This window comes from Equus przewalskii, chromosome 10, assembly GCF_037783145.1.
Source record: "Equus przewalskii isolate Varuska chromosome 10, EquPr2, whole genome shotgun sequence".
Classification (NCBI taxonomy): domain Eukaryota; kingdom Metazoa; phylum Chordata; class Mammalia; order Perissodactyla; family Equidae; genus Equus; species Equus przewalskii.
The window spans coordinates 61,006,638-61,034,363 of NC_091840.1; the positions used below are offsets into that span (position 1 = coordinate 61,006,638).

At 61.2% G+C, this 27,726-nt stretch overlaps 1 protein-coding gene across 1 annotated transcript; it reads left to right on the forward strand.

Annotated features, from left to right (window-relative positions):
• The first annotated feature begins 302 nt into the window (after positions 1 to 302).
• On the forward strand, positions 303 to 27,090 carry MAP2K3 (mitogen-activated protein kinase kinase 3). The gene is made up of 12 exons (XM_070563742.1): positions 303 to 537; positions 14,419 to 14,485; positions 14,810 to 14,858; positions 15,868 to 15,981; positions 16,160 to 16,279; positions 17,763 to 17,879; positions 18,859 to 18,910; positions 20,016 to 20,143; positions 20,689 to 20,766; positions 24,289 to 24,428; positions 25,434 to 25,479; positions 26,054 to 27,090. The coding sequence occupies exons 1-12, from the start codon at positions 489 to 491 to the stop codon at positions 26,135 to 26,137; spliced, it is 1,044 nt and encodes a 347-aa protein (XP_070419843.1). The 5' UTR covers positions 303 to 488; the 3' UTR covers positions 26,138 to 27,090.
• The last annotated feature ends 636 nt before the right edge of the window (positions 27,091 to 27,726 follow it).

The following is a 27,726-nucleotide window of genomic DNA, read 5'->3' on the forward strand; positions in this document are numbered from 1 at the left end:
ATATTCGGTCAACAAACGTTTACTGAGTGTCCGCGACAGAGGGTCCCCTTCTCACCGGCGGCGCCAGCGCCGTCGCGGTCAGTCTCACAGATGCGGAAGGAGGCTCAGGGGTCCCTGACTCGCGACGCTCTTGTAGCCTCTCTGGGCTGCGGCCCGGCTTCCCGGACGGCGCCCGGCGGGCGGGCAGGCGGCCCGGGCTTCGCGGGCGGCGGGGGGCGGGGTCTGGGCGCGTGGGGCGGGGCTCGCCCTTGACAGGCAGGCCATGGCGGCGTCTGATAGGCAGAGGCTCCGGGCGGCGGGCCAATCGGCGGCAGGGGCGGGGCCTGCGTCGGCGCCGTCCGGCGGCCCGCGGCGCTGCCCAGTCGCCCGGCGCCGCCCGTGGAGCGCGTCCCCGCCGCCTTCGCCGCCCGCGGCCATGAGCTCGCTCCGCCCGGGCCGAGCCCGCCGCCCTGTCGACTAGTGCCCGCCGCCCCGGACCCGCCTGCGCCATGGAGCCGCCCGCCTCGAGCCAGCCCGCCGGCCTGCCCTCGGCCAAAGGTAGGCGCGCCTTCCGGCCCGCGCCGCGGCCCCCGGCCCCCGCGGTCCCACCCCAGCCGTCCCGGACCCGGCGGCGGCTTCCGACTCGGGACTGCATCCCGGCCCGGAGCCAGGGGAAGGGCTAGGTCTGATCGCCCCGCTCCGGGTCGGCAGCCTCCCTCCGACCTGCTCCTTTAGGCAGTAGTTGCACCCTGGACAGGAGCTCTCCCAATCTGGGCCCCTCAGCTGGATCCAGGTGGGCTTCACGCCGATCCTGCCCCCGGCCCCCTTCACTTCTGGGTCGCAGGGCTGTGTCCGGGCTGAACTTCGCTGACTCCCCATCTGGGCTCCAGCGATGCTCCCTTGCTGGGGATCTCACTGGATCCTCCCCGGGCCCCCCCATGTGGTGCCCTGGCCACACTCCAGCTCAGAAATCCCTGTTCTTCCCCAGCTCTCTCCATCCTTGTAAGCCCCACATCGCCCCAATCCTGGCCGGCCTGCACCCCGTCTTGCAGCCCCCAGCAACCTCTTTTGGCTTCCCACCGTGCCCTAATGCACGGCCTCTCTCTGTCAGCTCTTTGTCTCCACTTGCAGGCTTCTCTGTGCACTTGGGGACCTCACCCTCTCCTGCGCCCCGATGTCTCCAGGGTTGACGGCTACCTGGCCTGTCTCTGCTATGGGTGGGTCCTGGGCGAGCTGCTAGGCCAGGGTGCTGGGCGTGCAATTTGGCTTGCTCTTGTCTCCTCCAAGCAGCCAGCTAGCTCCCTGACGTTTCTGTGAGGTGGTGGCTGTGGCAGCAGGATTTGTCGTGCTGGGGGGGACGGGGCTTGAGGGCCGAAGGGGGTTTTTGCAGGAGGCGGAAAGGACGTTTTTGGCTTGTCGGAGTCTCAGCAGGCTGGGTCATGGGAGAGACTTCCTAATTGGACGTAGCTGTAATGAGGGGGCTGCCTCCTGGCTCTCTAGACCTGCTCCTGCCTCCCACCAGCGACAGAGGTGCCTGAGGGCCTCGGTTTCCGTGTCTGTGAAGTGGGAGTGGACCCCCGGAGTATGACCTAAGGTAGTGAGTGCTAAGTTTGAAGCGAGCGAGGGCAGCGAGCTGAAGAGCTCAGCCTGGGCAGGGCGCGTGGTGGGTGCTGAGGCAGGGACGGCTGCTGTGCGTCTTGTTCCTGTTACCGTTTTTCTTACTGGAAGGGCCTCAGCCATGCAAGGTCAAGGCCTTGCCTCTGTTTGGGGTGCAGCTGCAGAGTGAGGGGGAGAAGGGTAACAGCTGGCACTTAGTGGGCCTCTAATCAGGGCTTGTCTCTACCTCTCTTTCCCTGGAGGGGCCCAGGTAGTGGGAGGGCATGTGGGGTCCTGGGGAGGCTGTGGGTTCTTCGCTGCCCCTGCTGCGGGCTGTGGGCCAGAGCCCAGCCGGCCGGCGGGTGGGCGGGATAATTACGTCTTACGTAAGTGGGAGGTCCGGGAGGCTGGATCCCTGACCATTGCCCAACGGCTGTGAGTAACGCGGGAGGCACTCGGGAGTGGGGAGGGAGGTGTCTGGGGAGGGACTTGTACTGTGCAGACCTCGTGGAGCCTGGGAACCGGGAAGTCAGAGGCTTCCCCCCGTGCAGAACCGCGAAATCAGACACTTCTCCTCTTCTCCAGCTCAGGGTCTAGGCCTGGCTTGGTCGGTGCTGTGGGACTTAGGGCAGGGCCGTCAGCCTCTCTGGGCCACAGTGTTTTCATGGGTAGAAGGAAGAGGTTGGAAGCAGTGTTTGTTTTTGAAGCCTCTTTCAGCTCTTCCAGACAGGGAATGTCTCATCAAAATAAGAGTTCAAGTTGCAGGGTTGTGAAGGGAGAGGAGGGATTATGGATGTGAAGGGAAAAAGCACTTTGGGGAGATACTGCTCAATCCCCATATGCTGTGTGACTTGAGTCCTGGGATTGCCCTCTCTGAGCCTCTGCAGAGAGAAGGCCAGGATGAATTTCCAGTTTGTGGCTTGAGGTAACAGATAATGTTGGGAGGGCTGGATGGAGGGTTAGGGGCCTCCATAAGACCTAGGAACCCTGTCAGCCTCTTTGGGGTCTGTGGAAAGAGGTGTGGGGAACCACAATGCCCCCCTCACCAAAAATCCCAAGAGCTCCCACTTATCAAGGTTTTTCCGTGTGCAACGTGCTCTCCCATTTATTCCTCACAGCCCTGTTTACAGAGGAGGAAACTGAGGCTCAGAGGCATTCAGTGCCTTGCCTGAGGTCACATGGCTGTGACAGATGGAGCTAGGGTTCCATCCAGGGCTGTGTGTCTCCACAGGTCCCCCCAGTGCTCCTCTGCGTCCCACTCCTGGGCTGGCCACTTGAGCTGAACTGGCGGGACATCTCCACCCCCCATCGCACCTCCGTCTAGGAGGCCGTCCTGGGCCGGAGGACGGACTGAGCCAGAGGTGATGCCTCTTGCGTGCACAGCCCTTCACACTTGGCACATTTCATGCTGCTTTAGTCTGACCCATTTGACAGATGTCAAGACTGAGGTCAGACAGAGGGAGTGGTGGGACGGAGTCTGCAGTGCTGAGGGCCCCTGTGCCCTCCCCATCCGGGCCCGGGCCCCAGCCTCATGCTCTTCTCCACCTTCTCAGAGGAATTTGGACAAGCAGGGCGTGGTCGGTGCTTGGCCTTGAGGAAGCTGTGCCTTTGCACCTCCTGCCTGCGCCGGGTGCCTGCCCGTCCGTCCTCCAGGCCTCAGGCCGGTGCAGTTTTCTGGGAGTGTGCAAGGCCCCAGGCCCTAGAACCCTGCTGGTTTTCCCTGGCCTCCTTGCCCACCTGCCATCTTTGGCTGGGGTCAGAGGCCAAGGGTAGCTGGCGCTGGGCCAGTGGGCAGGGGCACATTTGGTAGGCGCGTGTTTGGGTCTGCTGCCTTGAGCCCCGTCTGTCCTCAGGGGCGCCGTCCACGTGCTGTCACTGCCCCCGCAGGCTCTTCCTGGTTGGTCTTCATGTGGCTCCCGGCTGCCCAACAGGGACACTGAGGCTGCAGGGGGCAAGCACTGTCTGCATCCTGACCTTGCCTCCTGTGGCTGCTGCCCCCGCCCCCAGGTCCTGTCCCAAGCCGGCTGTCGGAAAGCCTGGAGGGTGGCACCTTGGGGACTTCCCCCACCCCTGGCGTGACGCACAGGAAACTATCAGCCAGCCTGTGGCGCAGGGCCTGAAGGGAGCAGAGTGCTCAGCGGCCCGTGTTGGGAGAGGGCCGGGCAGCGGGGGCTTCCGGCGGGTGAGTCAGCGGGCACTGGGTGCTGACTCACCTCCTGGGCATGCTGGCCGACTGGCTGCTACCTCGAGGGGCAAAGCCACAGCTGCTGGGTAGGCCTGGGCTGTGAGCCTTGGCCTTGCAGGTTGGCCTCTGGCCCTGAGCTGGACATGGGAGGCGACCCACTTCCTGGACCTGGGACTGGGCTGGGACCCCCGGCGGGCCTCCTGGGCCTGTGCCCGCCCCGCCCAGGAACTTCCTCTGTTAGGCAAGGGCCCTGCTTCCTGTCGCACTGGAGCAGGAGCAGGTGGCGGCGGCCGTTCACCCCCGGCCCGGCGCTCCTCAGGCTCGCATGCACTGCGGGCGCTCTGGGAGGCTGAGAGCAGGACTGGTGCGGGGTCAGCGTGAGCTCCCGGAGGACAGGCCTGGAGAGTGATGACCACGGGCCCAGCCCAGCCCAGCCCCTTCTGTGTGTGCTGTCGGACAGGCCTGGTCTGTCCAGGCGTCGCCCTCCGTAAACAACGGCAGAGCCCTGAGCACGGCCCACTCCAGGGGAGAGGCCCGGTCTGCTCCCCTGCGAGTGGGAGTGGGGCCCTGCCTGACTGTCCCGCTGGCAGCTACGAGGATGGATGGAGACTGCCTCATTCTGCTCTTGCTAAGTGTCAGGCCCTGGGCACAGCAAGACTGTCCTCTGTCCACAAAGGACCTTGACAAGACAGGAAGTGGGAGCAGAGCCTGGGCTTGCGGGCTGGTTGGGCCTGCGTTGGAATTCTGACTCGCTCCACTGCTTCCTGACTTCCTCATGTGCCCTCTCTGATCCTTGGTCTCCTCTTCTGTAAAGTGGGAGTAAACACCTCTTCCTTGCTTTGTGGTGGTGAAGACTGGAGATGGAGTTTGTCAAACATTTGGCGTCAGGGATTATTTTCTTGCTTTGGTCATGGCAGTTGTGCACTGGTGGATGGGGAGGCCGGTGATGGACTTACAAGCTCTCTGACATGAGGACGCTCTGGCTGCAGGTCCTGTAATGCCAGCCAGAATGGACCAGGCTCTTTCCCCACTGGTCCCCAGGCGGGAGCTGGGGGCTCCCTTGCCATTTGGGCCTTTTTGGGGAGGCCCGTGGGGCACAGAGAGGCCTGAGTGCCTGCCTCTTTCTGCAGGTGTTCCTCCCCCAACGTGTGGCCAGGGACTCAGGAGGATGCGCCTTCCTCGGCCAGCCCTCAGTGGGTGGAACTTCCTGGTGCCGGGCGCAGTGCTGGCTGTGGGGCCGGGGGAGCCAGGAGTGCCCCGACTGTCGAGGAGCTCTGCCTGGGGAGCAGAAGGGGGCCTTGGGAGCAGTGGTTCTGAGAGTCCAGATTGAAGGTCAGGTGTGTCGGTGGACAGTAGGGCCAAGCTGGGGGAGCAGCGGGGATGCAGGGCCTGGCTGGGAGCAGGCGGCCGTGGGGAGCGTTCTCAGTGTCTCAGGAGAGGTGCAGTGTGTCACTGTTGGGCCTCAGAGGAAGAATGCTGGGAGCAGCATGGAGGACACTGCACCAAGAGCCCCATGCCAGCTGGATGGGGCTGTGAGCAGGGCTGCCCTGAGCTCAGCTCCCACTGACGTTGGTGTTCGCAGCCCCAGCAATGGTCCATGCCTCCACCTCAGCTGGGCCTCTTGGCGTTGCCACGTGGTCAGGCCTGCCCAGCTGCTTCTGTGGGTGCCTCTCCCAGCAGTGACCATGGGACCCTGGAAAGCTTCGTGGAAAGGGCATGCAGAGCAGATGGGCTGGGCAGTGGGGTGGCAGCGTGGTGGGCCCCTCTGCAACTCCCAGACAGCAAGTCTGGGCCTGCGTGCGACCCCGAGAGGGCCACCAGGCTCCGCCCAGGGCTCCCCCCATCACAGGTCCCTGTCACCCTCCCCTGCCCTGAGGGTCCTCTCTGGGGTGTCATGGCTGAGCTGGCATTCCAGGGCCCACCTGGCTTCTCTGGGGAGGCCATGTGCAGCTGCCCCTCCCAGCTGGCGCCCTTTCCCCAGTGGCTCTGCACTGACCCTCCTGCCATGCCTGGGCCGGGCTGCGCCCTGCAGTGCTGACACCTCCTGGCCAGGCCCCAGCCGGCAGGTGTGGCCTTCTGTTCCTTTTTAAGTTTTTAATTGTGAATATATCATAGACATCAAAAGCATATGTAGAATGTACCTCTGTATTTTAAAAAATAAAAATAAAATGACTTCTGTGTACCCAATACCCAGATAAAAAAATTGAGGATTGCCGTGCCCTCAGTCCCCTCGGAATGGCATCTCCCTAACAGCTGTCCTGACTTTTGTATTAATCGTTTGTTTATTATTTTTTAATTGAGCTCTAACGCACATGTGGTGTATTTAAGCTCAGTGTCCTGCAGAATCCACTGTCGTCCGTGGGGCCAGCACTGCTGTGTGATGGTGGGGAGAGGCTTGAGCTGCTGCCAGGCTCAGGCCTGTCTCAGCTTCACTCACGAGCTGCGTGGCCTCCATTTCTTCATTGGCATCGTGGGGTTGATACTAGAAACTAAGTGGCAGGGTTGTTAGGAGGATTCAGTGTGTTGACAAGTGGAAGTGTGAGTGTGGGGGCTGGCTCAGAGTTAGTGTATATGAGTGTGTGCAGCTGCTGTTCTTGTTGCTTTAAGTGCATCTTAAATTCCTGGGCGCAAATTGTGCAGTGCCCGGCCTGTGCAGCTGTACTGACAGCCCTGATTTTTCTCATACGCATCACTGTGCTAACACTGTGCTACCAACTTGGAAGGTTTGTCTTAAGGATTGCCTGAGCCAGTGGGTGTGAAGTGACACATGAAGGGCCTTGGATGTCAGCAGAGGTGTTTGGGCACCATTGGGAGTAAATAGGGAGCTGAGGAGCATTGCTCTGCACCCAGTAAGTAAGCATTTTGTCAGTGGCTGCTGCGGTGTGGGCAGGAGGCCTGGGTGGGGGCTGGAGAATGTCCCTTACCTTCTTTGTCCTTCTGTGAGTCTGCGCCTTGGCCTTCTGGGCTACCCTGTGCCCTCTTGCTACTGGCACCGTTTGCCCCATCCCGGGTTGCCTGGGGCAGACGCAGGAAGGGGCAGTGAGAGCCTCCTGGGCCAGCCTGTAGGGACGGCCAGGTGGGAGGGGCTGGGTCTTGCCTGGCTCTTCCTGGACTCCCTTTGTGCCCCCACCCCCGTGCCTCCCTGTTCCCAGCCCCACAGAGAGAATGAGACTCCACCCCTCAGGCCCGCCAGGAGACTGTTGAGTCCACGGGCATTCTAGGTGCCCAGGCCATGCTGAATTTGCACCTGAGCTACGTGTTGGCGTTTCTACCTCCAAGAATGTCTTTTTAGCTATTTCTCCCTGTCGACCCCATGTTTATAAGATGTTGTTTGATACTAATGGTGATAAAGGCACGAACAGCGTTTGTTAAGGAAAGGTGCTTTTCCTGTCTTCACGAGCTGGAGCCGGGCTGTCCATGCTCCCGGTGGCCCGAGGGGAGCCTGTGGGAGCCTCGCCCCCGAGGCTCTGGGCAGGCCGACGACGTCGCTCAGGGAACACGCCTCCACTTGCAGCCTCTCGAAGCCTAGGGCTTGGGCTTTACAGTCTCGGGGCCCACACTGTGGTCTGGGGACCCACCTTGATGACTGGAGGCCTTTGGGCCAGGGCCAGGGCTGCCGCCAATCCGACCCGTTTTGTGCCCGCTCTCTTCTCGCCCCACGGGTCCCCAGCACTGTGGTGTGTTGTCACCACTCACGGCAGGGTACGTGGCCTAGAGTGGTGTTCCTTGCCTGAGGTCACATAGGTCTGTCCTGGGAGCTTAGCTTGTCAACTCTCTTGGAGGTCAAGGCCTTCGCACTCTGAATGTCAAGAGAGGAAACTGAGGCTCAGAGAGGAGGTGTGGCTTGCCTACAGTCACACAGCAGCTCAGGTCTCTTGATGCCATAGCTCCTCCTTCCCCACTCACTCAGTCTCTGTTGGCCTCTGCCAGCGTGGCTGGGGGCAGGCCGTCGTGGCCATGGCTGAGGTGTGGGGAGGCAGGATCTGGTGGCCCCAGGGAGAAGCACAGGCCCGGGAGCTCAAGTCCTGGCTCTGCTGCTGCCCTGGTGTGTGACCCTGGGTGAGTCCGTGGGCCTCTGGCCTTGCCTGTGCTGGACAGCCTCCTGGACACCGTCCAGTGCCAAGCGGGCCTGCTGCCGGGAGCCCAGCCGCCCCCTTTAGACGGAGGAGGACGCGAGGCCCAGGGCCACAGCAGCCTGGATGCGGCTTCGAGGAGGTTTCTTCCTTCCTGCTCTGTTCTGATAAATTCCTCACATTTGGTGGCTGGAACTGCCTGTCAGGAGGGTCTCAGAGGTACGGAAAGGTGGTTTCTTGCTTCCGCTTGGAGCCTCCCTTCCTCTCGGAGCCAGCGTTCCTCCCTCCGACCCCGCCGTGCGGCCTTGGCTTTCCCCGCCGTGGCCTCCGCGTCCTCCTCTGTGCAGCGGGTCCTGCTCGTCCCTGCCTCTGGGGTGCCAAGCCGCTCGAAGGAGCAGGGGGGCGCCTAGCACAGGCCCGGCTCGCCCATGTTGCCTCCCGCTCTTCTTTTCCTTCTGGGAGCTGGGTCTCAGGGCTGAGCTCCATGAGTGGACTTCTGGTCAGCTGGGCACGTGGACAGGGCCGAGTCACCCTCCAGGGCGCTGGCCCCGTGAGCTGCTCCCTGTGCCCCGCCGCTCGGCCTCCCTGCCTCGCTCCCTCGGCCCACGTCCTGTGCCTGCACCGGCCTGGCTCTCGCGGCTCCCGGCCGCCTCAGCAATGCCCCTCCCCAGCCTCCTCCTGCAGAGTGCTGAGCATGCGGGGACGCGTTGCAAGTCGCCTGCACTGGCTCCCATGGGTGCTCCCTTGCTCCTTTGTGGTCTTGTCTTTCCCCGTAGCCTGAGTCCAGCCCTGCACTGTGGCCGGTTTTAGCTGGGTCATTCTGGGTTGTGGGGCAGCGTCTCTGGACTCTACCCACTAGAGGCCAGTAGCACCCCCCAAGTTGTGACAGAATGTTTTCAGACATTGCCACAAGTCTGTGACCAGAGCGTCATTTCGGGAGGGCGGAGCCCTGTCTGCTCGCTGGGGAAGGGATGATGTTGAGTCCTTCCCGTGTGCTCTGCAGATGAGAAAGGCCCTGAGAGGCAGAGGGGCCAGGTGGCCACCCCGTGGCTGGGAGGAGAGAGGCCAGGCAGTGGGGTGGAGTGGCCTGCACGGCCCCGTCTGTTGCTTGCCTGTGGACTGGGGTCCAGACGGGACCGCAGCAGGGGCCAGGCTTGGCACGCAGAGGTGTTCAGTAAAAGAGAGAGCCCTCCCCTCGTCTGGGACCTGGGGAGAGGGCCCTGCCACACTGGGGGCCCAGCTGGCCCCTGCTTGCAGAGCCATGTCTGTCCCTGCTCCCTGCCTGTGCTTGGTTGTGGTGGCCCCTGAAAGCTCCTCAGAGAGACCGTGGGGAGGAGGATGCAGCCTCCGGCAGACATGGCTCTGAGGCCTGTCTTGGCTGTTCCTGCTTCATGCCTCTGCGCCTCAGTGCCCGTCCGTGAGCTGGGCGCTCTGAGTGCCCCCGCCGTGGAGCAGCAACGCTGCGCTGGTGTGACGACCTCAGCAAGCACGGATGCTGAGTGTCAGCTGCGGGGCACAGGCCTGGGCTTGTCAAGGCCACAGACAGCAGCTGTCAGGCAAATCTGCTGCCTGTCCCCTTCTCGGGGCCTCAGTTTACCACCTGTGTAGTGGGGGTGGGTTGGCCTCGATATCTCTCCAGGGGACCCCCCACAGGAAAGAGGTGATCAGCTGAGTGGGGCAGGTCTGGGAGGGGCCTGGGTGGCCTTGGGACATCTGGTCTCCTGTGTCTCTGCAGTGGCACATAGTCCCTCATCTCAGGGGCACGGACACTCAGGGCCCAGGACTTCTCTGGTGGGATTGGAAATCGCGAGAAGCTCCTGAAATACCCAAAAGTAGGGGGTGGGAATAATACATTGGGAAGCTGTGGGGTGTGGCTGAGTGTGTGGGGTGTGGAGTGGTCTGCCCCACACTGAGCAAGGCCGGCAGGGTCCCTGCTGAGGGCTGCTCGCCCCTGCCTCCCCATCCCTGGGGACGGGCCCCAAGAAGGAGGGCGTAGTCCAGTCTGGGTAGAACCTCCCTGGGCCTGGGGGTGGCGGCAGGGGAGGGCCTCTCTCAGGCCCTGTTGGTCATGAGGCCAGACAGACCTGTGTCACGCCCCCCACAGACTCCTCTGTGAGCGCAGGCAAGCCCCTCTCCTCTCTGACCACCTTGGCACAATGGACCCACAATCACACTGCCCTCTGGGGCTGCTGGGACTATTTGCAGTGGTTTCTGGGGCTGGGGGCCTGGCGCTATCTTGGGTACTGCACGTTTCCAGATGGCTCAGTCTAATCTTCCTTGGTCAGATACTGCTAAGGCATGCCACGGATAACCTCGCTGGACATGCCTGATGACCTGGGAGGTTGGTCTGTTATCCCCATTTCACAGTTGAAGCCATGATGCCCAGAGAGGTTAAGTCATTTCCCTGAGGGCACACAGCCAGGAAGTGGTAGAGTTGCAGTTTGCACTCAGTCTGCCTGGCTCCAGAGTCAGTGCTCATGAGCATTTTGCTAGCTCCCTCTGAGCAGTAACTACAGAATGGCGACTTGTGAGAAGTGACAGAGAGAAGCCAGCTGGGCACAGGGAGAGCCAGTGACGGGGGCTTAGCTGGATAATCAGGAAAGCCTCTCTGAAGAGGCGAAAGGTGAGGGTCATCAGCCGGGATGAGGCACAGGGAAGAGCATTCTGGGCAGAGAGAACAGAGTGTGTGAAGCCGTGAGGCGGGAAAGCAGGTGGTTTACTCCAGGAATGGCGAGGGCTGGTGAGGTGGCGGGGGGTGGGCTGCACTGTCTGTGTCCCTCGGGGCAGTGGCTGGACTCATGTTCCCTGCCTGTGGTGCTGCTGGGAGAAGGGGCCCACTGAGGACACGCCGATGCTGGTGTGGTGCCCGTCTGGGGCCCTGCAGGCTGAGGCTGGCGGGCTTGCTGTGGTTTGCCGGTGGTGGCCCGCGATCCTCCATTTGTTGTGGGGATGGGTGCCTCCATGGGCCTGCACCTCGTCAGCCCTAGGCTGCCTGGCCATCTGGGCCCCGCGCTGACGTCTTCAGTGGACGGTGGCAGCAGCTGGTGGCCTGCGGCCTGTTTCTGGGCCATCTCCATGGTGACCTCAAGCACGGCCTCTGACAGCTGGCCTGGTTGCCCCGTGGAGTCCGTGTCACTCCAGACGCAGGTCTGGTGACCCTGATGGGCAGGTGGGCAAGAAGGCTGGACCGCACTCCCTAGCCCGCCCAGCCCCCGTGCTCACCGCAGCCTCTGGCCCTCCCCAGGCCTGGCAGAGGGGTGGCTGGGAGCCCACCTCTACTGTGAGCCGCGCTCCTCCTCACGTGGTCCTCACCCGCCTGGCACGGAAAGTCCCTTGGCAGATGGGGAAACTAAGGCTTGGTGAGGGGGAGCACGTCTTACGACGTTCCCAAATTCCCAGGCGGGAGCTGGGTATGAGGCCCGAGCCAGAGGACGGTGCACCTGGGCTGAGCGTAGGGAGCCCGAGCAGGTGCTGACCTCTCACAGAAGGTGTTTTCCTTTCTGCTTACAAAAGCATCGAGTCAAGAGTAAAAGCTGCCCGTCACCCCCGCTACCTAGGATGGACCCTCTTACTGCTGCGGAGAGGCAACAGTGACCCTGGCGGCCGTTCATGGGCCAGGATAGGGCCGCCTACCGTGTGCCGCAGCCCGCGCCTCGTGCCGGCAGAGGAGACTCCTGCCCGGCGGGCGGGCCTTTCTCCGTGCCCCACGTCACAGATGTGGGACCTGAGGGGCGGAGAGGAGCGTCCGCCGGGCCTCAGCGTGGGCAGAACTGGTGCTCTGTGGCCAGCGGCCTGCACCAGTCTCGGCCGTCAGAGGTTGGCGGTGGCTCCTCAGCCAGGGAGAGCCCAGAAGTGGCCTCGCTTTTCTCAGTGTCCCTCCTTCTGGGGGACATGCTGGCCCCGAGAGCCAGGGAGCGGGGTTCTGTGCCGCCCGAGGCGCCCAGCGTGGCCCGTCGGGGAGAGCACAGGCCTGGCTGGTCTGCGGGTGCTGCTGGCCACTGGCTCTCTGAGTCTGCAGGTCCAGGAGGGACCCAGCTGGCCCCTGGCTCCCTGTGCTGCGACTTCCCCTCGGAGCCTCAGTCTCCCCAGGCAGGGAGAGGCTGAGAGCTCTGCCGCTGCGTCGGAGTGTGTCGCTTTGGTGGGTGAAGGAGCTTCTGGGGAGCCCCGGCCCTGAGGCCTGGCCGCAGGCGTCCCTGTGAAGTGGGCGGAGGCGCAGCGGCGGGGCGTCGTCAGGCAGCTGGGACTCTCCCTGGGCGGGATCGCTGGGCGGCCTGTGCTGCAGCTGCTGCTGTCGTCTGTCTGTGGAAAGTCGTTCCCTGAGGCCTCCAGGTCGGCTGGCGCTGTGCTCCTGCTTTCACAAGGGCTCCACTGCGGGTGCTCTTTCCAGCCCCATTGTAGAGAGGAGGGTACTGAGGCTCAGAAAGGCGTCCAGACTTGCCCAAAGTCACCCAGCCTGTAAGGGGCAAAGGTGGGATTTGAACATGGGGAGAGAGAGCCCATGCTTTTGCCTGTAGAGTTGTACCAAGAGGCTGGTGTGGAGACAGTGGACCCCCCTGGCTCTGGGTTGTGGAATGTGCCATTGGGCACTGACTTGGTATCGGGCATGGGGGCCGCCTGGGTCAGGGCTACTGGCTGCTAGAGCACAAATGAATGCACCTTGGGGCCTGGCATCTGGCGGTCCCTGGAGTGCCTTCTGTGCGAGGCTGCAGGTGTGTGCCTGCAGCACCCCTGCGCTCTGCCCCACCCCAGCGCAGGCGCGGGGACCCATCCCTGCCACGGTCGTTCCGTTTCCTGGCTGTTCGTGCAGTTCCAAGCATAGCTGGGCCTGGGCCTCATCTTCCCAGCAGCAATGACAGCCTCTTCCCTCACTCCACAGCGGTGCCGGCCTGCGTGTGTGGGCCGTGCCAGGCTCACAGTGCGGCACTGAGGCCGCTCAGCAGGGCCAGGCAGCCACTGACCGGTTCCGAGCCGGTTCAGAGGTGGCTGCAGGGCCTGTGGCCTCCCAGTGCTTGGTGCACGCCACTGCGAGCGGAGCAGGGGGTGGGCTGGCCGGGAGGTGGGAGGGACGCCCAGCAGGAGCAGGTGTGTGGGCGGCACCTTTCTGACGGGGTGGTTCCAGGGAGCCATGGTCTGGTCCCAGCTTGGCCACCCGCATGCTTGGTGACTGGGCAAGTCCCTTTCTTCCTCTGGAAAATGGAGCCCCTTGCCAGGTGCCTGGGAGTGGGGGCTCCAGACTCAGCCCGCCCTGCTCCTCGCCACCAGGCTTCATGGTGCCTCCGAACCGTGCACCGTCCAGCACCTGTGCGCTGACCCCCTTCAGCCAGCTGCATGCAGGCGCCTGGCCACGCTCTCAGCCAGCCCAAGAGTGTGCACAGTGTGGCTTGGGGAGGTGATCCCCCTGGCCTGTCCTCAGGGGTCAGGGTGAGGGAGGTGCTACCTCAGGGCTCAGGCTGCCCACTGCCCTGGAGAAGGGAGCATCTTCTTGGGGTGCCCTCAGAGAGGGCAGCCAAGGCAGGAACTTTTCAGGATGGGAAAGAAATGGGCACCAGGCTTTGGCCAGAGGCTCCTCAGCCTGCGTCCACTCCAAGCCTCCCAGCCGCCCCTGAGGTGAGCATCCGGTCCAGGGTGACAGATGGGGAAATCAAGGCTCAGAGGAGGGGTGGGCAGCAGAGCTGGGACCTGAGTGGAGCTCTGTGTACCTTAGATGCTCCTCCGCCACGGTGAGCACCACAGCAGGGGACAGAGGCCGTAACAGTTTCCTGGGGCCGCCAGGACAAAGCACCGCAGACCAGACCTGGGGCTGAAAAGACAGAAGCTTCCTGTCTCCAGCTCTGGGGGCCGGAAGTCCAAGATCAAGGTGTGGGCGGGGCCGGGAGGGAGGAAGTTGCACGCCGCCGTCTTCTCCCTGTGACTTCACGTCGTCTTCCCTCTGTGCATGTCCTTCTCTGTGCCCAGATTTCCCCTTTTTATAAGGACACTGGTCATGTTGCTTAGGCCTGCCCTAATGACCTCACTATGACCTGGTCATCTCTGTAGCGACCCCATCTCCATTAGGGTCACACTTTGAGGTGCTAGGGCTCAGGACTTCAACAGATGAATCTTCAGGGGGCACACTTCAGCTCTTAACAGAAACTTGGGACGTAGGCCTTCTGCCTGGGGTGGGAGAGCAGGGGCCTGGCAAGAGGCTGCTCAGACGTGGCCCCGTCCCCTGGGGTGGGGCTCAGCAGCAGCTTGGCGGCACCCTGTGGGGGCAGGTCTGCCACGAGCCGTCTCCTTGGGAGTGTGCACCTGAGGTGTTGTCTTCCCGGAGGTGCGTATTGGGTGGCGGCCTGCAGCCGGCTCCCGGCAGCACTGGCAGTGCTTGGGCCTGTCCAGCATGGGCTGGTCATGTCCTCTGGGCACCCAGAGGCTCCGGGACCCCATCCCAGCGCTGACCACACTGACCCTCAGCCTGTCTCTGCACTGGGGCCTCTGGAGGGCAGGGGGCCTGGGTCATCTCTGTCCCCAGCTTTGTCCAACCCAGGGTCCCCCAGGACGTGGATTGACTGAGCATTGACCTGAACCCATGCCTTCACTCTCTTCTAGGAAAATCCAAGAGGAAGAGGGATTTACGGATAACCTGCGTGTCCAAGCCTCCTGTGCCCAACCCCACGTGAGTTGGCCTCAGTTTCTCCCCCAGCTCAGCCTGGAGAGGCCTCCTGAGGGGCAGGTGGAGGGAGCCAGCAGCGGCGCCTCCTGCGAGCTGGGCCTGCTGGGTGGCCATGGGGCTCGCAGGCCCTGCGGTCGGCCCCGTGCCCTTCTCGCCGTCGCAGAGGCGGAAGGCGAGGCCCCGCCGTGTCCGTGTGACCGCATGGGTGCTCCGCAGTGGCGGAGATGGGGTGCCTTGGGGTGGGCCTCTGCCCCTGCTGGCGGGGGTCCTGGTCCGGGGAGGCTGCGGCTCTCTTGGAGGCTCACGGGGCCTGCTCTCTCCCTGCAGACCGCCCCGGAACCTGGACTCCCGGACCTTCATCACCATTGGAGACAGGGTTGGTGTGGGCTGCTCGTCTGGGCTGAGGCCTGCGTGTCTTCGAGCCTCAGTGTCTTCGTCTGACCCCCTTGGGGCCCCTGGGACGGCTGTGGGGGGTGGACAGAGCTGGGCTTTGGCGAGGAGCCTGCTCCCTGGGTGCCGGCCGTGTGGCCCTGGTACCCACTCTCCAGCCCTCCTGTCGGGAACGGGGCTGCCCCAGGGTCCTGCGAACCAGAGCTGGTCTGAAGTTTCTTGACCTCAGAGTTTGGGTCATGGGCCACGTGTGCCCACGTCACCCGTGGGAACAGCGTGTTGAACATGCACTCCTGGCTGTACCCTCAGGTATGCCGCTGCCTGGGACCCTGCATTTCACATGCACCTCCTGATGGCTTGGGCACCGGTGATGGAGATGCTGGCTCAGGGACTGTGCGTCCCCCACAGGACATGCCGAGGGTCTCCAGGCAGAGACTCCGCTCTGGGGGCCTCTCCTTGGCTGACAGCCCTTCCGAGGCTTATTTCCCCCCATGTTCGTCACTGTTTGCTGTCCTGTTCATCTACTTGCTTGTTCCTTATTATCTGTCTTTCACAAGAGAGAGTAGGTGGCCCACACTGCCCATCTGAGAGCAAGACCTTTGTTTTGTCATCTCTGCGTCCCCAGTGCCTGAAACAGGGACTCGCATGTGGCTGGTGCTCCATAAAGATTGGTGGAATGAATGACTGATTCTCAGCACCGCAGTGGGGTGGGCGAGGGGGTTCTCCCTGGGGCTCCTGCGCCACTGGGAACGTGCACAGGCCGTCTGATTTATGCCTCGCCACAGCCTTTGGGCATTTTTGATGGGAGGCTCAGAAAGGTGAAGTGACTTGCCCCAGGCCACACAGCAGAAAGTGGTTGGTATAAGACTTGGGGACAGATCTGACTGACTGGCCATCTTCTCTTTCTGCTGCCCCAGCTGTTTCCACTGGGCCAGGTGTGAGGACTGGCTCCCAGCTTGGCCACCACCAACCCTCTCTCTTTTCTGTCCTCTAAGAACTTTGAGGTGGAGGCTGATGACCTGGTGACCATCTCGGAGCTGGGCCGAGGGGCCTATGGGGTGGTGGAGAAGGTGCGACATGCCCAGAGTGGCACCATCATGGCTGTGAAGGTGAGCAGAGCCCCCGCCCCAGCCCAACCCTGCCAAGGCACCTGGAGGCTGCCCGGAGGAGGCCTAGGGGCTGAGCCTGCCTGTGGGTACCCCTCAGAGCTCCTGGCCCTCAGAGAAGGGACAGGGAGGTGCTCACCCCTGTCGTGTGGCCCCTGAAGCACCGTCCTCTCCCCTACAGCGGATCCGGGACACCGTGAACTCGCAGGAGCAGAAGCGTCTGCTCATGGACTTGGATGTCAATATGCGCACGGTCGACTGCTTCTACACCGTCACCTTCTATGGGGCCCTTTTCAGAGAGGTGTGGTCCTGGTGGGAGGGTGGGAGGTGGGTGCTGGGCAGGGGACTGGCAGCTCAGGCTGCCCTCCACCTGCCTTCCATGCTCACACCTGCCCCGTCGGTCCAACCTGCAGCCCGGCATCACTCCCAGACCCTTGCTGAGTGCTCCCATGTGCCAGTGCTCACAGGTGTGAGTGACACCGAGGCCCTGCCTGCTTGTCACACCGCAGAGCCAGGTTCTGGAGAGCTCGGGCCAGGTGCCGGACCACTGGGCTCCCTTGCTTCCTGGCTGTCAGGACCCCGCTCTGTGCCATAGTTTCCTTGTTTGTGAGATGAGGCTAGTGATTGTACCTATTTCACAAAGTTGTCATGATGATGAAATGACGTGGCCCGGGGCCTGACACTCTAGAGTGTGCTGCACGGCTCTGCCTGTGTGACCATGTGCTTCGCCGGCGTCCAGGCCAGTGGGGTGGGGCTCTGACCAGGGGCTGCCGTGAAGGTGGGTGGGGGTCCGATTCTGGTCTACTGGAAATACTGGATGTGGGGTGAGAGAGGGATTGAGAGCTAGGCCAGGGAGGGTGAAGGGTGGGCTTCTGCCGAGGACAGCGTGAAGGGCTGGGGTGGGGTGCCCACAGGGACCAGGAGTCTGGATTGGGTGCGCTGAGCTTGCGCTGGTGAGTCACTACCTAGAGTTCGGGGGTGAGCTCAGGGCTCCCCATGCCCGGCCTTGCTCCTCGAGCACCTGCGGGTCTCTGCGCTTGCTGGCTGCACTAGACCCAGTGGTGGGTCAGCACTTCATCATCCAGTCATCCGATTGGCTAAGCACCCGCATTGTGCTGGGCGCAGGATGTCTGTCCCTGTGCCACTGGGGGACAGACGCACGCCCAGGCCTCACCACATGCCAGCTCAGAGCTGCCAGAGATGCCCAGGGGCCTGCGGGTACCCCAAGATCGTGAGATGCTGCGCCCAGCCTTTTCGGAAGGTCTCCTGAAGGATGCGCAGGAGATGCTGGGGCGCTGGGGCGGTGGTGAGGGTTAGGGCACTGCAAGTGGAGGAGGGAACCATCTGCCAAGGTCAGATTTGGGACAAGCCATGTGTGCTGGGGGCTGTGGGGACTGAGGCAAGGAGGGGTCTGCAGGGCTGGGTCATGGAGCTCAGCTGGCGCGCCTGGTCCCTGAAGCCCCTGTTGGAGTGACACAATCAGGCTTGTTTTAGTCACTTCTCCCTAGAAACTTCACTGGAGTTAGGGACCAGCTGCAGGGGACTGGGGGAGACCAGAGGCGACAGAGCTGGGGGAGGCTGGCGTGTGGACCTGGCAGCACAGGCAGACCTGGCGGGTGGAGCAGCAGGCAGGTGGAGAGACTTTGGGAGGCAGAGTGGAGGAGTTGGCAGCTGAGTAAGTGCCTGCGGGCTGAGGGGGGCGGGCTGGCGCTGGCACAGGGCAGACTGTCCCGTCACAGGAGTAGCCCTGGCGGGCCCGGGCTGACCTCCAGTGTTCACCCCAGGGAGATGTGTGGATCTGCATGGAGCTCATGGACACGTCCCTGGACAAGTTCTACCGGAAGGTGCTCGAAAAGAACATGACGATTCCAGAGGACATTCTGGGGGAGATCGCCGTGTCTGTGAGTGGCCTCAGGCCCCCGCGGGGTTGGGGGTTCAACATACACAGCCAGAGGCCCCGGCCCTGTTGCGGCAGGCGCAGAGCCTGGCTGGGCGGTGTGTCTTGGGTGGAGAGCTGTGGCCCTGAGCCTGCACCTGCCCCCTGGAGGCCCAGCTCCCACCCGGGACCGCAGCCTTCTTGCTGCGGAGACCCCGTAGCCTGGGGCTCCCAGAGCCGCTCAGATTTAGCAATTCCCAGAGCTCCAGGTCTGTGTGTGTAAGTCCTGAGCTTCTGAGGCCATTTTGAAAAGGGACTTAGCATTTCCAACTTCCTCCTACTGAAACGCCCTGAGGAGCTCACCGAGGTGCAAGCTAAGTCGGGAGAAAGAGAGGTCCGTCCAAATATTTGCCTTTTGAGGTTGAATGTTCCTAGAAGAGGGCAGCAACCCTGGGCTTGAGCATCCCGGCAGTCAAAGGAAAAAGGGAAACGGAATCAGCCGTACTGGGGTTCCCAGTCCTTACTGCCCTGGGGGCGCTTCACACATCCTCCACCTGGGTAGTGAGTCAGACTCTGTGGGGTAGTTCCTGAGGGGAATGGCTCCAAGCACGTAGGCCACTGGCCCTGCTGAGGCAGAGGAGAGGAGGCAGGGAGCCTGCAGAGGGCTGGGTTCTACACAGAGCCCAGCAGGGGGTGGGGACGGCTGCCCAGGGGGTCACAGGTCTCCATTCTGCAGGGTGTCGGGTAGCTCATTTCTCTAGTAAAGGCTCGGCCCGAGACCCTGGCCGCTCAGAGCGGAGCAGGAGGCCGGTGGTCTGTACCCAGAATGCCAGGACAGCGGGGCCAGTGTTGGGGTGCGCACAGGAGCCTGGGGTAGTGAGGGGCTGGGCGTGGATGTGGGAGAGGGGACAGACGGGCTCGGGGGTAGGCTTATGGCTGTCATCGTTGACGCAGCCGGAGTCACGTCAGTCCTGTCTCTCCCTTGTCCCTCTCCCGAATGCCAGATCGTGAGGGCGCTGGAGCACCTGCACAGCAAGCTGTCCGTGATCCACAGAGGTCAGTACCCGGCTGCCGGCCAGGGAGAGCGGCCCGCAGGCTCCTCACAGACACGGTTTCGCCCAGGCCTGCGAGGCACGTGGGCCTCTCCCTGTTTCCAGGAGGAGCCAGCTGAGGCTTGAGGGGTGATGGATGCTGATGTGCCTGTTGGGGTTGGGAGCCGAGCCTGCTTCCCAGTCCAGGCCGCTCTCCAGTTCTCCAAGCCATTTTCCTCAGCCCGCCACCTCCCTTAGAGTTGCTGGTACTCAGAGCAAGGACCACACGGACCTTGCTCTGGGGAGGCTGGCTGGTTTTGCTTTGACCTGTTGTCTGTGGGTCGTGAAGCATCCACACCGGAGTTAGCACTCACTGGGTCTGACCGGAGTTCACACTGGGCAGCTCCCGCTGTGTCGAGATGCAGCGTTTCCCCCTCCACCCCATCCCAGAATATTCTTTCAGCCCTTCCTGGTCAGTCCCTGCCCTCACATCCCCCACACCCCGGCCCAGCCCCACCCGCAGGTCATCACTGTTGGGATTTGAGCATGGAACATTCCAGTGCTGTTTCTGCATATGTCTGTCCTCATGCGCGTCTCCGTAGCCCATAGGTGGGGTGATGTGTTGTGGGTGTGCCATTGCTGGAGGAACCCAGCCGTTCACCTGAGCCGCTCCATGTTGACCCGAGTCGTGAGGCGGCTCATCACGCAGGCCGGCCTCCTGTGTCCGAGCTGCTGCCCTGAGCCACCTGGCCGACCTGCCGACCTTGGCGTGGACGTTTGCCTGGTTTCTTGGTTCTCACCCCGTCAGTGTCCCTCTGGCCCAGGAGGACCCCAGAGCCAGAGGTGGTGCGGGGAAGCAGAGGCCAAGGCCTGGCTGTGAGGCTGCGTGGCTGGGGCGAGGCTCTGCCTCCTGACTGCGTGTCCGGAGTACTGACACAGAGGTGGGGCGCGTCCTGGCTGCGCCACCAGCTGTGTGACCCTGGGCTGGGGCAGTGCCTCTCGGAGCTTCAGTCCTTCATCTGCTGCCTGGGCCCCAGCAGCATCTTCTCCAGGGCGGCTGGGGCATAGAACGAGCCTCCAGTCGAGCACCACAACCCGGAGCTGAGAAAGGTGTCTTCTGTCCCTGGCAGACGTGAAGCCATCCAACGTCCTCATCAACAAGGAGGGCCACGTCAAGATGTGTGACTTTGGGATCAGTGGCTACTTGGTGGATTCTGTGGCCAAGACAATGGATGCCGGCTGCAAGCCCTACATGGCTGTGAGTGGTCCCTGCGCCACCCTGAGTCCTGGGCCGTGGCTGAGGTTCAGGAGAGGACACACCTGGGAGAAAACTGCCAGGTGTCACCCTCTCTGGCCACGTCCTCTGTCCATCGCCTCCCCTAGGCTCCGTATTTCCTGCCACAGAGGAGGCAACCTGCCACCCAGCCTGCCCAGGCAGCTCCTTTCTACCCCTGGTATTAACTGTGCCCCCCAAGTGCCCATTTTGGATGATAAGTTTCGCAGACACCCACATAGAGGCAGCTCGTGGGGTCTGTGCAGTCCTGCCCCTCCCCCAGTGTCCTGAATGTGGGACACCCCCCTCCCCCGGGGGTAGCTGGGAGGCAAGACTTGGGCCTTCACTGCAAGACCCTGGCCCTCACTGGCCTTGGTTTTCTCCTCTTTTGCTTGGGGAGCTGAGACAGGATGAGCACTGACCCCTCAATTTGGGATGGGAGGTTAACTTAGCTGAGGGAGCCTTGGGCGGCCCCCAGGCTAGCCCCTGCCCCTGGGCTGGGAGCTCACACCTCACTGGCCCTCTTGCAGCCCGAGAGAATCAACCCGGAGCTAAACCAGAAGGGCTACAATGTCAAGTCGGACGTCTGGAGCCTCGGCATCACCATGGTACCGTGTGGCTTGCCCGGCGGGCAGGGGCGGGCGTGGGCGCGGGCCAGGGTTGTGCCCAGTCTGAGCTTTTGGGAGGCCCGTGACATAGTTCAGGCCTTGGACAAAAGCATCAGCTTCAAAGCCCGAGAAGGAATTGTGCCATCAAAGGCGACACTGTCCTTAGGGAGTGTCTGCAGGCAGCATGCCCTCCCTGGCAGTGAGGTGTGCCCTTCACCAGAGTTCTTGATGTCGGGGGTAACTTGTCCATTGCACTTTCCCCGGAGCTCCTGGTATGCATGTCGTTTCAAAAGCAAAATGGTAAAAATCTTTAAAGAATCGTTTCTCTGTGAGGAGTATGTTGCCTGTGGGGTCCTGGTGTGTTTCCATGGGCGTGGTAGGATGGGTGGGGTGGGTGGGCTCTCAGTCCTGGCCTGTGGGGCTTGGGTCGGGTGGGGCGGATGCCCAGCCCTCAGCTGGGCTGGGGGCTGCATCTGAGGTCCAGGGGCAGGCCTGGGCCCATGCACCTCGTGTTCTTTCTAGAGCTGCCCGGGAGAACCCCCGCCCTGCCCGAGTCAGGGCTCAGCTCAGGTGTGGGTCGAGGGTAAGTTAGTTATTTAGAAAGGCCGTTCTGGCATCCACAAAGAGAACGGGCTGGGAGGACAGCAACGATGACGGTGTGAAGCCCCCGCCAGTGCTAGGGGGCTTGGCCTGAGACCTGGATGCACAGAGAAACGGGGCCAGCCTGAGTGTCGTCGTCCCCCCGCCCCCATCCCAGCCTCCAGGGTTCCCTGGAGTGTCCAGGTGTGAGTTTGTCCCTGACGTTTCCTGGTGTCAGCACGCTCCCTGCCCCATCCCTCTGGCTTCCTCGTGTTGGGGCAGGGAGTGGTCAGTCACCAAACCAGTCAGTGAAGTGTGTGAGGTGGAGCGCTGTGGAGAGGAGCAGGGGGGCTGGGACTCTGGGGTGGTGGGGACAGCACTGCGAGCTCTGAGGAGGCAAGGGGGCACGAGGGTGTGGGGCGAGGCCCTGAGGCGGGCTGGGGTGGGTCCAGGGGAGGTCAGGGAATGGGTGGCAGTGGGAGTTCAGGGTCGACGTGAGAGTTCTGGGTGTACTGATATTGTGATTATTATTATCGTGGTCCTGTCACCGTCATATGACCAACTTGGTGAGCTGTGTCTGTACACAGAGATGGGGAAGGGACAGAATCACAAGCATTTTGTAGGAGACGTGGAATTGGGTGATACCGTCCATTTTCCTTAATACTGCCGACAGCGGGGCCAGCCCGTGCGCAGCGGTTAAGTTCGCACGTTCCGCTTTGGTGGCCCGAGGTTCACAAGTTCGTATCCCAGGTGTGGACCTATGCACCGCTCGTCAAGCCATGCTGTGGCAGGCGTCCCACATATAAAGTAGAGGAAGATAGGCACAGATGTTAGCTCAGGGCCAGTCTTCCTCAGCAAAAAGAGGAGGATTGGCAGCAGATGTTAGTTCAGGGCTAATCTTCCTCAAAAAAAAAAAATACTGCCGACACGTTATTTTCAATTAAAGTTTTTTTCTTTAAAGTGGAGAGGAATATCCAAAGTCTAAAGGTGGATACTATCCCTGCAGATAAGAGTTTTCCAACTCCTGAGTTAAAAAATAACAAGAGCAAGTGCTTGCTGTATTTACAGACTCTCCAGAGCTGGTGGGTGCCAGAGACCATGCTCACGACCACCCCACACATACGCTGCCCCTTCTCCCGCCTCTGTCTGTTCATCCGTCCTCATTCCTGGGGACCTTCTGCTGTCTCCAGTGGAAGGTGGACAAGTGTGTGCTCAGTGCACCTTTCAGTTGCCATGTGCTGTGTGACAGATGGCTCCAGAACCTAGGACTGAAACCAAAGACTGTATTATTTCTCACGTTTCTGCCTTCTGGGCTGGCTTCCACAAGGGGAGTGCTCTTGAGTGCTCGCTCGGGAGTGGCCCCGCCCCTCTTCTGCCTCATTGTGTTGGTCAAAGCAAGTCACAGGCCCACCCAGGTTCCAGGGGAGATAGACTGTGCAGTGGGCGGGGCCTGGCAGGCGCCCTGGGGGATCAGCTGCTTGGGGCAGGTTAGGTTTTCCCCACAAGTTGGACAAGTAACAGAAACACTCCGGGAACCCACAGAGGAGACATCAGAGGGAGCAACAGCTCACGCGGCTGTGCACACACAGGCACACAGCCCTTCCCGCGTCGTCAGCTGCCACCGTTAGGTGTTTCCTTCTAGATGTTTGGGCTCTTTTCAAAAAACATACAGAGTTTTTATTTTGCTTTTTCCTCCTAGCATCATGGCATTCCTCTTTCTCTGGGCTGTTGTAAAGCCCTGCAGGCCTTTCTTCCTAAGACTCCACAGCCAGTGCCACCAGCCCTGGATACAGCAGGCCACCAGCTGCCCATGTGTTCTGTCCTTTGGAGATTGCAGTCATCCTGGGGACGACCAGTGAGGTGCTGTGTGCCAGGCACGCCCTTGGTGGTCTCCCTCCGGTCCTCATGGAGCCCACCCTGAGGTGCTCTGGGGGTACCCGAGTGCAGCCACTGGCTGGAAAGTGGAAAGGGCCTCAGTGGAGACACGGGTGGTGCCTGGAAGGCTCTGCCCTCACGTGGCCTCAAGGCTACGGCCACGCCCGCTGCTCTGTGGCAGGCTGGCCCCTGGTACCGGACACTTAGGCTGCTTCTCACATCTGCTGTCACAGGTGACACCACATTGTGCAGCTTCGTGCTCAGATGCTTTTTTTGTTTTTTTCATTTTTTGAGCTTTTTAGAAAAAATTACCAGGAAAGGGATTCCTCTGTCAGGGTTTGGAGACTTTTTTGTTTTCCTGATCATAAACTCAGGCAGGCCGCTGGGGCACTCCCTTCTGCTTGTTGGCATCAGTGAAAATTCTCAGAGGAAGCCTGGGCCTGTCCCGTGAAGGGACACAGACAAGGCCCCGTCCTGCGTGGTGTCCTCTGTCTGGGGCTTGCGCCTCGCTGGAGAGGCGCCTTCAGCTGTGTGGGAAGGCCCTTCCTGGCGTGGTGCTTAGTGATCTGTTCAGGTGCCACTTGCCCACATGAAGTGCTTGTTTGAGTCGAGGCCTCCATGGTGCCCATGGCCGGCAGCGAGGAGCCTCTGCGCTGTTCCAGGCAGGGCCCAGGCAGACCTCATGTGTCCTTTCACCTCGGCGTCAGCTGCTCCGACAAATGGCAGCAGACACCAGGACACTCCGGAGATGCCGGGCACAGCGGGGCTGTGCTAAATAGCGGCCTGCTGCCCATCCAGGTCCTTGCTGCTGCCTTGCGGGAAGGGGCCCAGGGTTGCCAGCTCTGATTTTTCCAGATTAGCTGGAACCTGGGTTTCTATGTAAAATCTTCCAAATTCAGATTGTTTGAAAACCTGACCATGGCAGGTCTTTCTGCCAGCTGGGTCAGAGGAACTAACTGCTTGTGTTCCGCTGGCTTTCATCTTTGGTCTGATGTCACCTGTCAGCCCTTTGACCTGCCTCACTGCTCAGCCCCTGGCATCTGACCAGTGCCACTGTCCCCACTGCAGATCGAGATGGCCATTCTACGTTTTCCTTATGAGTCCTGGGGGACCCCCTTCCAGCAGCTGAAGCAGGTGGTGGAGGAGCCGTCCCCCCAGCTCCCAGCTGACCGTTTCTCCCCCGAGTTTGTGGACTTCACTGCACAGTGGTGAGTCTCCAGCCCTCCCCGAGCCCCAGTCAGCACTCCCTCCTGCCCCGGCCAGATCCCCCGTCTGCCCTGGGGCTGGTCCCCTTCTCCTTTAGCAAATAAACCCAAACAGCATAGCATCACAATATGCACGGCAGAAATAGAGCACAAGGAGAACTGACAAACTGTGGTCCTTGGGGAGGTTTTAATATAGTCTTTCTCGAAATGGACAGAGCAGGTGGACTGAAAAAGAAAACAAAAAGAGGATTTGAATAGCATAAACAAATTTGCTTTTATTGATGTTTAGAACTTTGTGCCAAATTAAAGAATGCTCACGGGAGCCTTATGAAAATTGTGTTTGAGATTACAAAGCAAATAGGGAAAAAGGAAAAAAGGCAAAGTCATGTTCTCTGTGCATAATTAAATAAAACAAGAAGTCTGTGACCAAAGAGGGAAAAGCTTCATGGAAATTCATAGTAAATTCTTCTAAATAACTTGTGGGTTATGGGAAAGATTTGAAATATAACATTACAATCTATTTAGCAGTGAAAATGAGAACAGAACATATCGACATCTCTGTTGTGGGCAAAGAGGTACTCAGAGGAAAATTTGTAGCCTTTGTTTTTTTTACTGGAAGATAAGAAAGACTGAAAACAGATGAGCCTGGCAAACAGGGTCATTGGTCCCCTCGACCCCTTCGGCTGGGGCCTCCCTCCCCCGAGCAGTTGCCCCTTTGGTGTGACTGGTGACTGCAGTGTTTGGTGTCATTTGGTATTGGGATCTTTGGGAGTTCCCCCAATCATGACAGAGATTAGAGAGCCTACAACCCGAGAGCAAAGCAGCTTGGCCCAGGCCTCTGTCGTGTGCACCCACAGACCCACTCCACCCTCGGGAGCTCCCCAGAACAGTCCCGCCCTTCTTCCCTGAGCCCCAGGAGCACTTAGTCCCCTCACTGCCCAGTCAGGGGTGAGGGCTGGACTCACCTCCTCGGTGCCGGCCCGGCCCACCTGCCCTGTTCTCTCCTAGCCTGAGGAAGAACCCCGCAGAGCGCATGAGCTACCTGGAGCTAATGGTGAGTGTGGGCGGGAACAGAGGCTGGGTGGGGCTCTCCGGGAGGGGGCTGCATCCCCTTGCACAGAGGTGGGCAGCACCTCTGGCCGGCCCCTGCATTAGTCAGTCTTGGAGCTAGGGCAGGCGTTCATCCAGGCCAGGCCCTGTGGAGTGGGGCTCAGGCAGTGCTGGGGTGGGTGGTGCAGAGGGTGGGAGTGGCGAGAAGGTGCACCATTTTATCCAAAGACATCAGGGAAGGCTTCACAGAGGAGGTGCCATTTGAGCGGAGCCTGGAAGGATGAATAAGGATTTACCCGCTGATGGAGAGGGTGGGGAAGGCATTCCAAGCAGAAGGCCCATCGTGGTCAGAGGCCTGGCATGTGTGGGGAAAAGTGAGTTTAGCGTGGCCAGAAGATGGTTGGAGGAGGGCTGAGGAGGAAGCCATCAGCGCTGTCCCTAGCAGGGAGGACTTCCTGGGGGCAGAGCTCCTAGAGGGATGAGTAGGAGTTCGCCAGGCAGGAGGAGCATGCAGGGGCTGGGGCTAATTTGAGGGTGTGGGGGCACTTCTGCCTCACTCTTCTCCTGTCCCCTACTAGGAGCACCCTTTCTTCACCTTGCACAAAACCAAGAAGACGGACATTGCTGCGTTTGTGAAGGAGATCCTGGGGGAGGACTCGTAGGGCCGGCGCCTCTGGGGGAGCAGCGCTGGTCCGCACCCATAAGCTGCTGCCGTCCTGGCCGGGGCGCTCCAGGGGGCACGGAGGGGCTGCTCCCACTGGGCTTGGCAACAGGCCATTGGTCCCAAGTGCCAAAGAACGCGGCCACTGGGGTCCCCAGGTGGGCCCCACCAGTGCCTCTGCCTGTGCTGCTCCAAGGACCCCAAGTCTCCAGCCCCCAAGACCCTGGACTTGGAGGGGCCTGGATGCCCCCCGCCAGATGCTGCTGCCCCTCAGAGAGAAGGCAGCTGTGCCTGTGTGCAGGCCGCTGCCCCAGCCCAGGCCTGGATGCCACCCAAGTTGTATATTTTTTTATCTCTTGACTGAATGGACTTTGCACACTCTGGCCCAGGGTGGCCACACCTCGGTCCCAGCATCAGTGGGGGGGACGCACAGGTGGATGAGCCACGTGAATCCCTCTGAGCCCCCACAGGGAGATGCCAGAGCCTCCTGAGGCCCCCCCCAGCACTGGCAGACGGGGCCCTAAGGCCACTTGGGTCGCCTCCCCGGGCCTGCCACCTCCAGGGTGTCGTTTCACTTTTTTTTAATTTATCCTCTTGAGTTTTTCTCCTGCTTTGTGGGTTTGACTTGTGTTCCTCGCATGGTGTGGAGCCGATCCCTGTTCTGCCACCCCCTGGGGACCAGCAGGCCGAGACCCGCCCTCTGCTCTGGCTGTGGTCTCGGGACGGGCCCAAGTCCCTGCTCAGAGAGGTGCTAGAGGAACCATCCAGCTCATTCTTGGGGACCGGCTCCACAGGGGCTGTGGATTTGCTTTCGGTGTTGTTTAAAAAAAAAAAAAAGAAAATATATTTTTTTGAAGAAAGGTCTGCCCATCCTGGGTCCTATCCCTAATGGCTTAGGGCAGTTATCTGATTGCTGTTTTAATTAAAAACAAAACAAAACAAAGTGGCACAAAAGGTTCTGTGAGACTGTGTATCATGAGGGCAAGCCCCACTCCTCGGGGAAGGTCTGTGGCCCTAGAAGGACCCCTGTCCCAGGGCCAGGGCAGTGTGGTAGGGAGAGCAGGGGCCTGCCCACTAAGCCTTCATCCATGAGGACACCAGAGTTCCCAGGGGGCTGTGAGCAGGCCCCAGGCCCTGTGCCAGGTGCTGGACAGAGCAGCAGGCCCAGGCTGCTGGCAGGGCTGCTGTCCCACTGTCATTGAGGATTCACTGCCAGATGCACAGGGCGCCGAGCACATGCCAGGTGCTGCACCCAGGGCTGGCACTGTCACCTCGTTGAGAAGACAGGCCCAGAGAGCTGAAGTCACTTGTCCAGAGACACAAAACTTGTACGATGGAGAAACTGAGGCTTGGGACGGGGAGCAGCCTCCTGCGAGAGGGCTCTGAGGGGCGGGAGAGCAGCTAGAGGAAGGCCTGCGTGCCAGCATCCAGTGTGGATCTGTGATCCTTGAGGCCTGGGCTGCGGCAGCAACCTTCCTCCGTCAGAACGGAGTTTATAGTGTTTGCTCCCGTGAGCAGAACTCTACTGCTTCAGGCATAGCTGCATCCAGGGCCCCGGTTAATATCCCAAAGCACCTGAGCTCAGTTTCC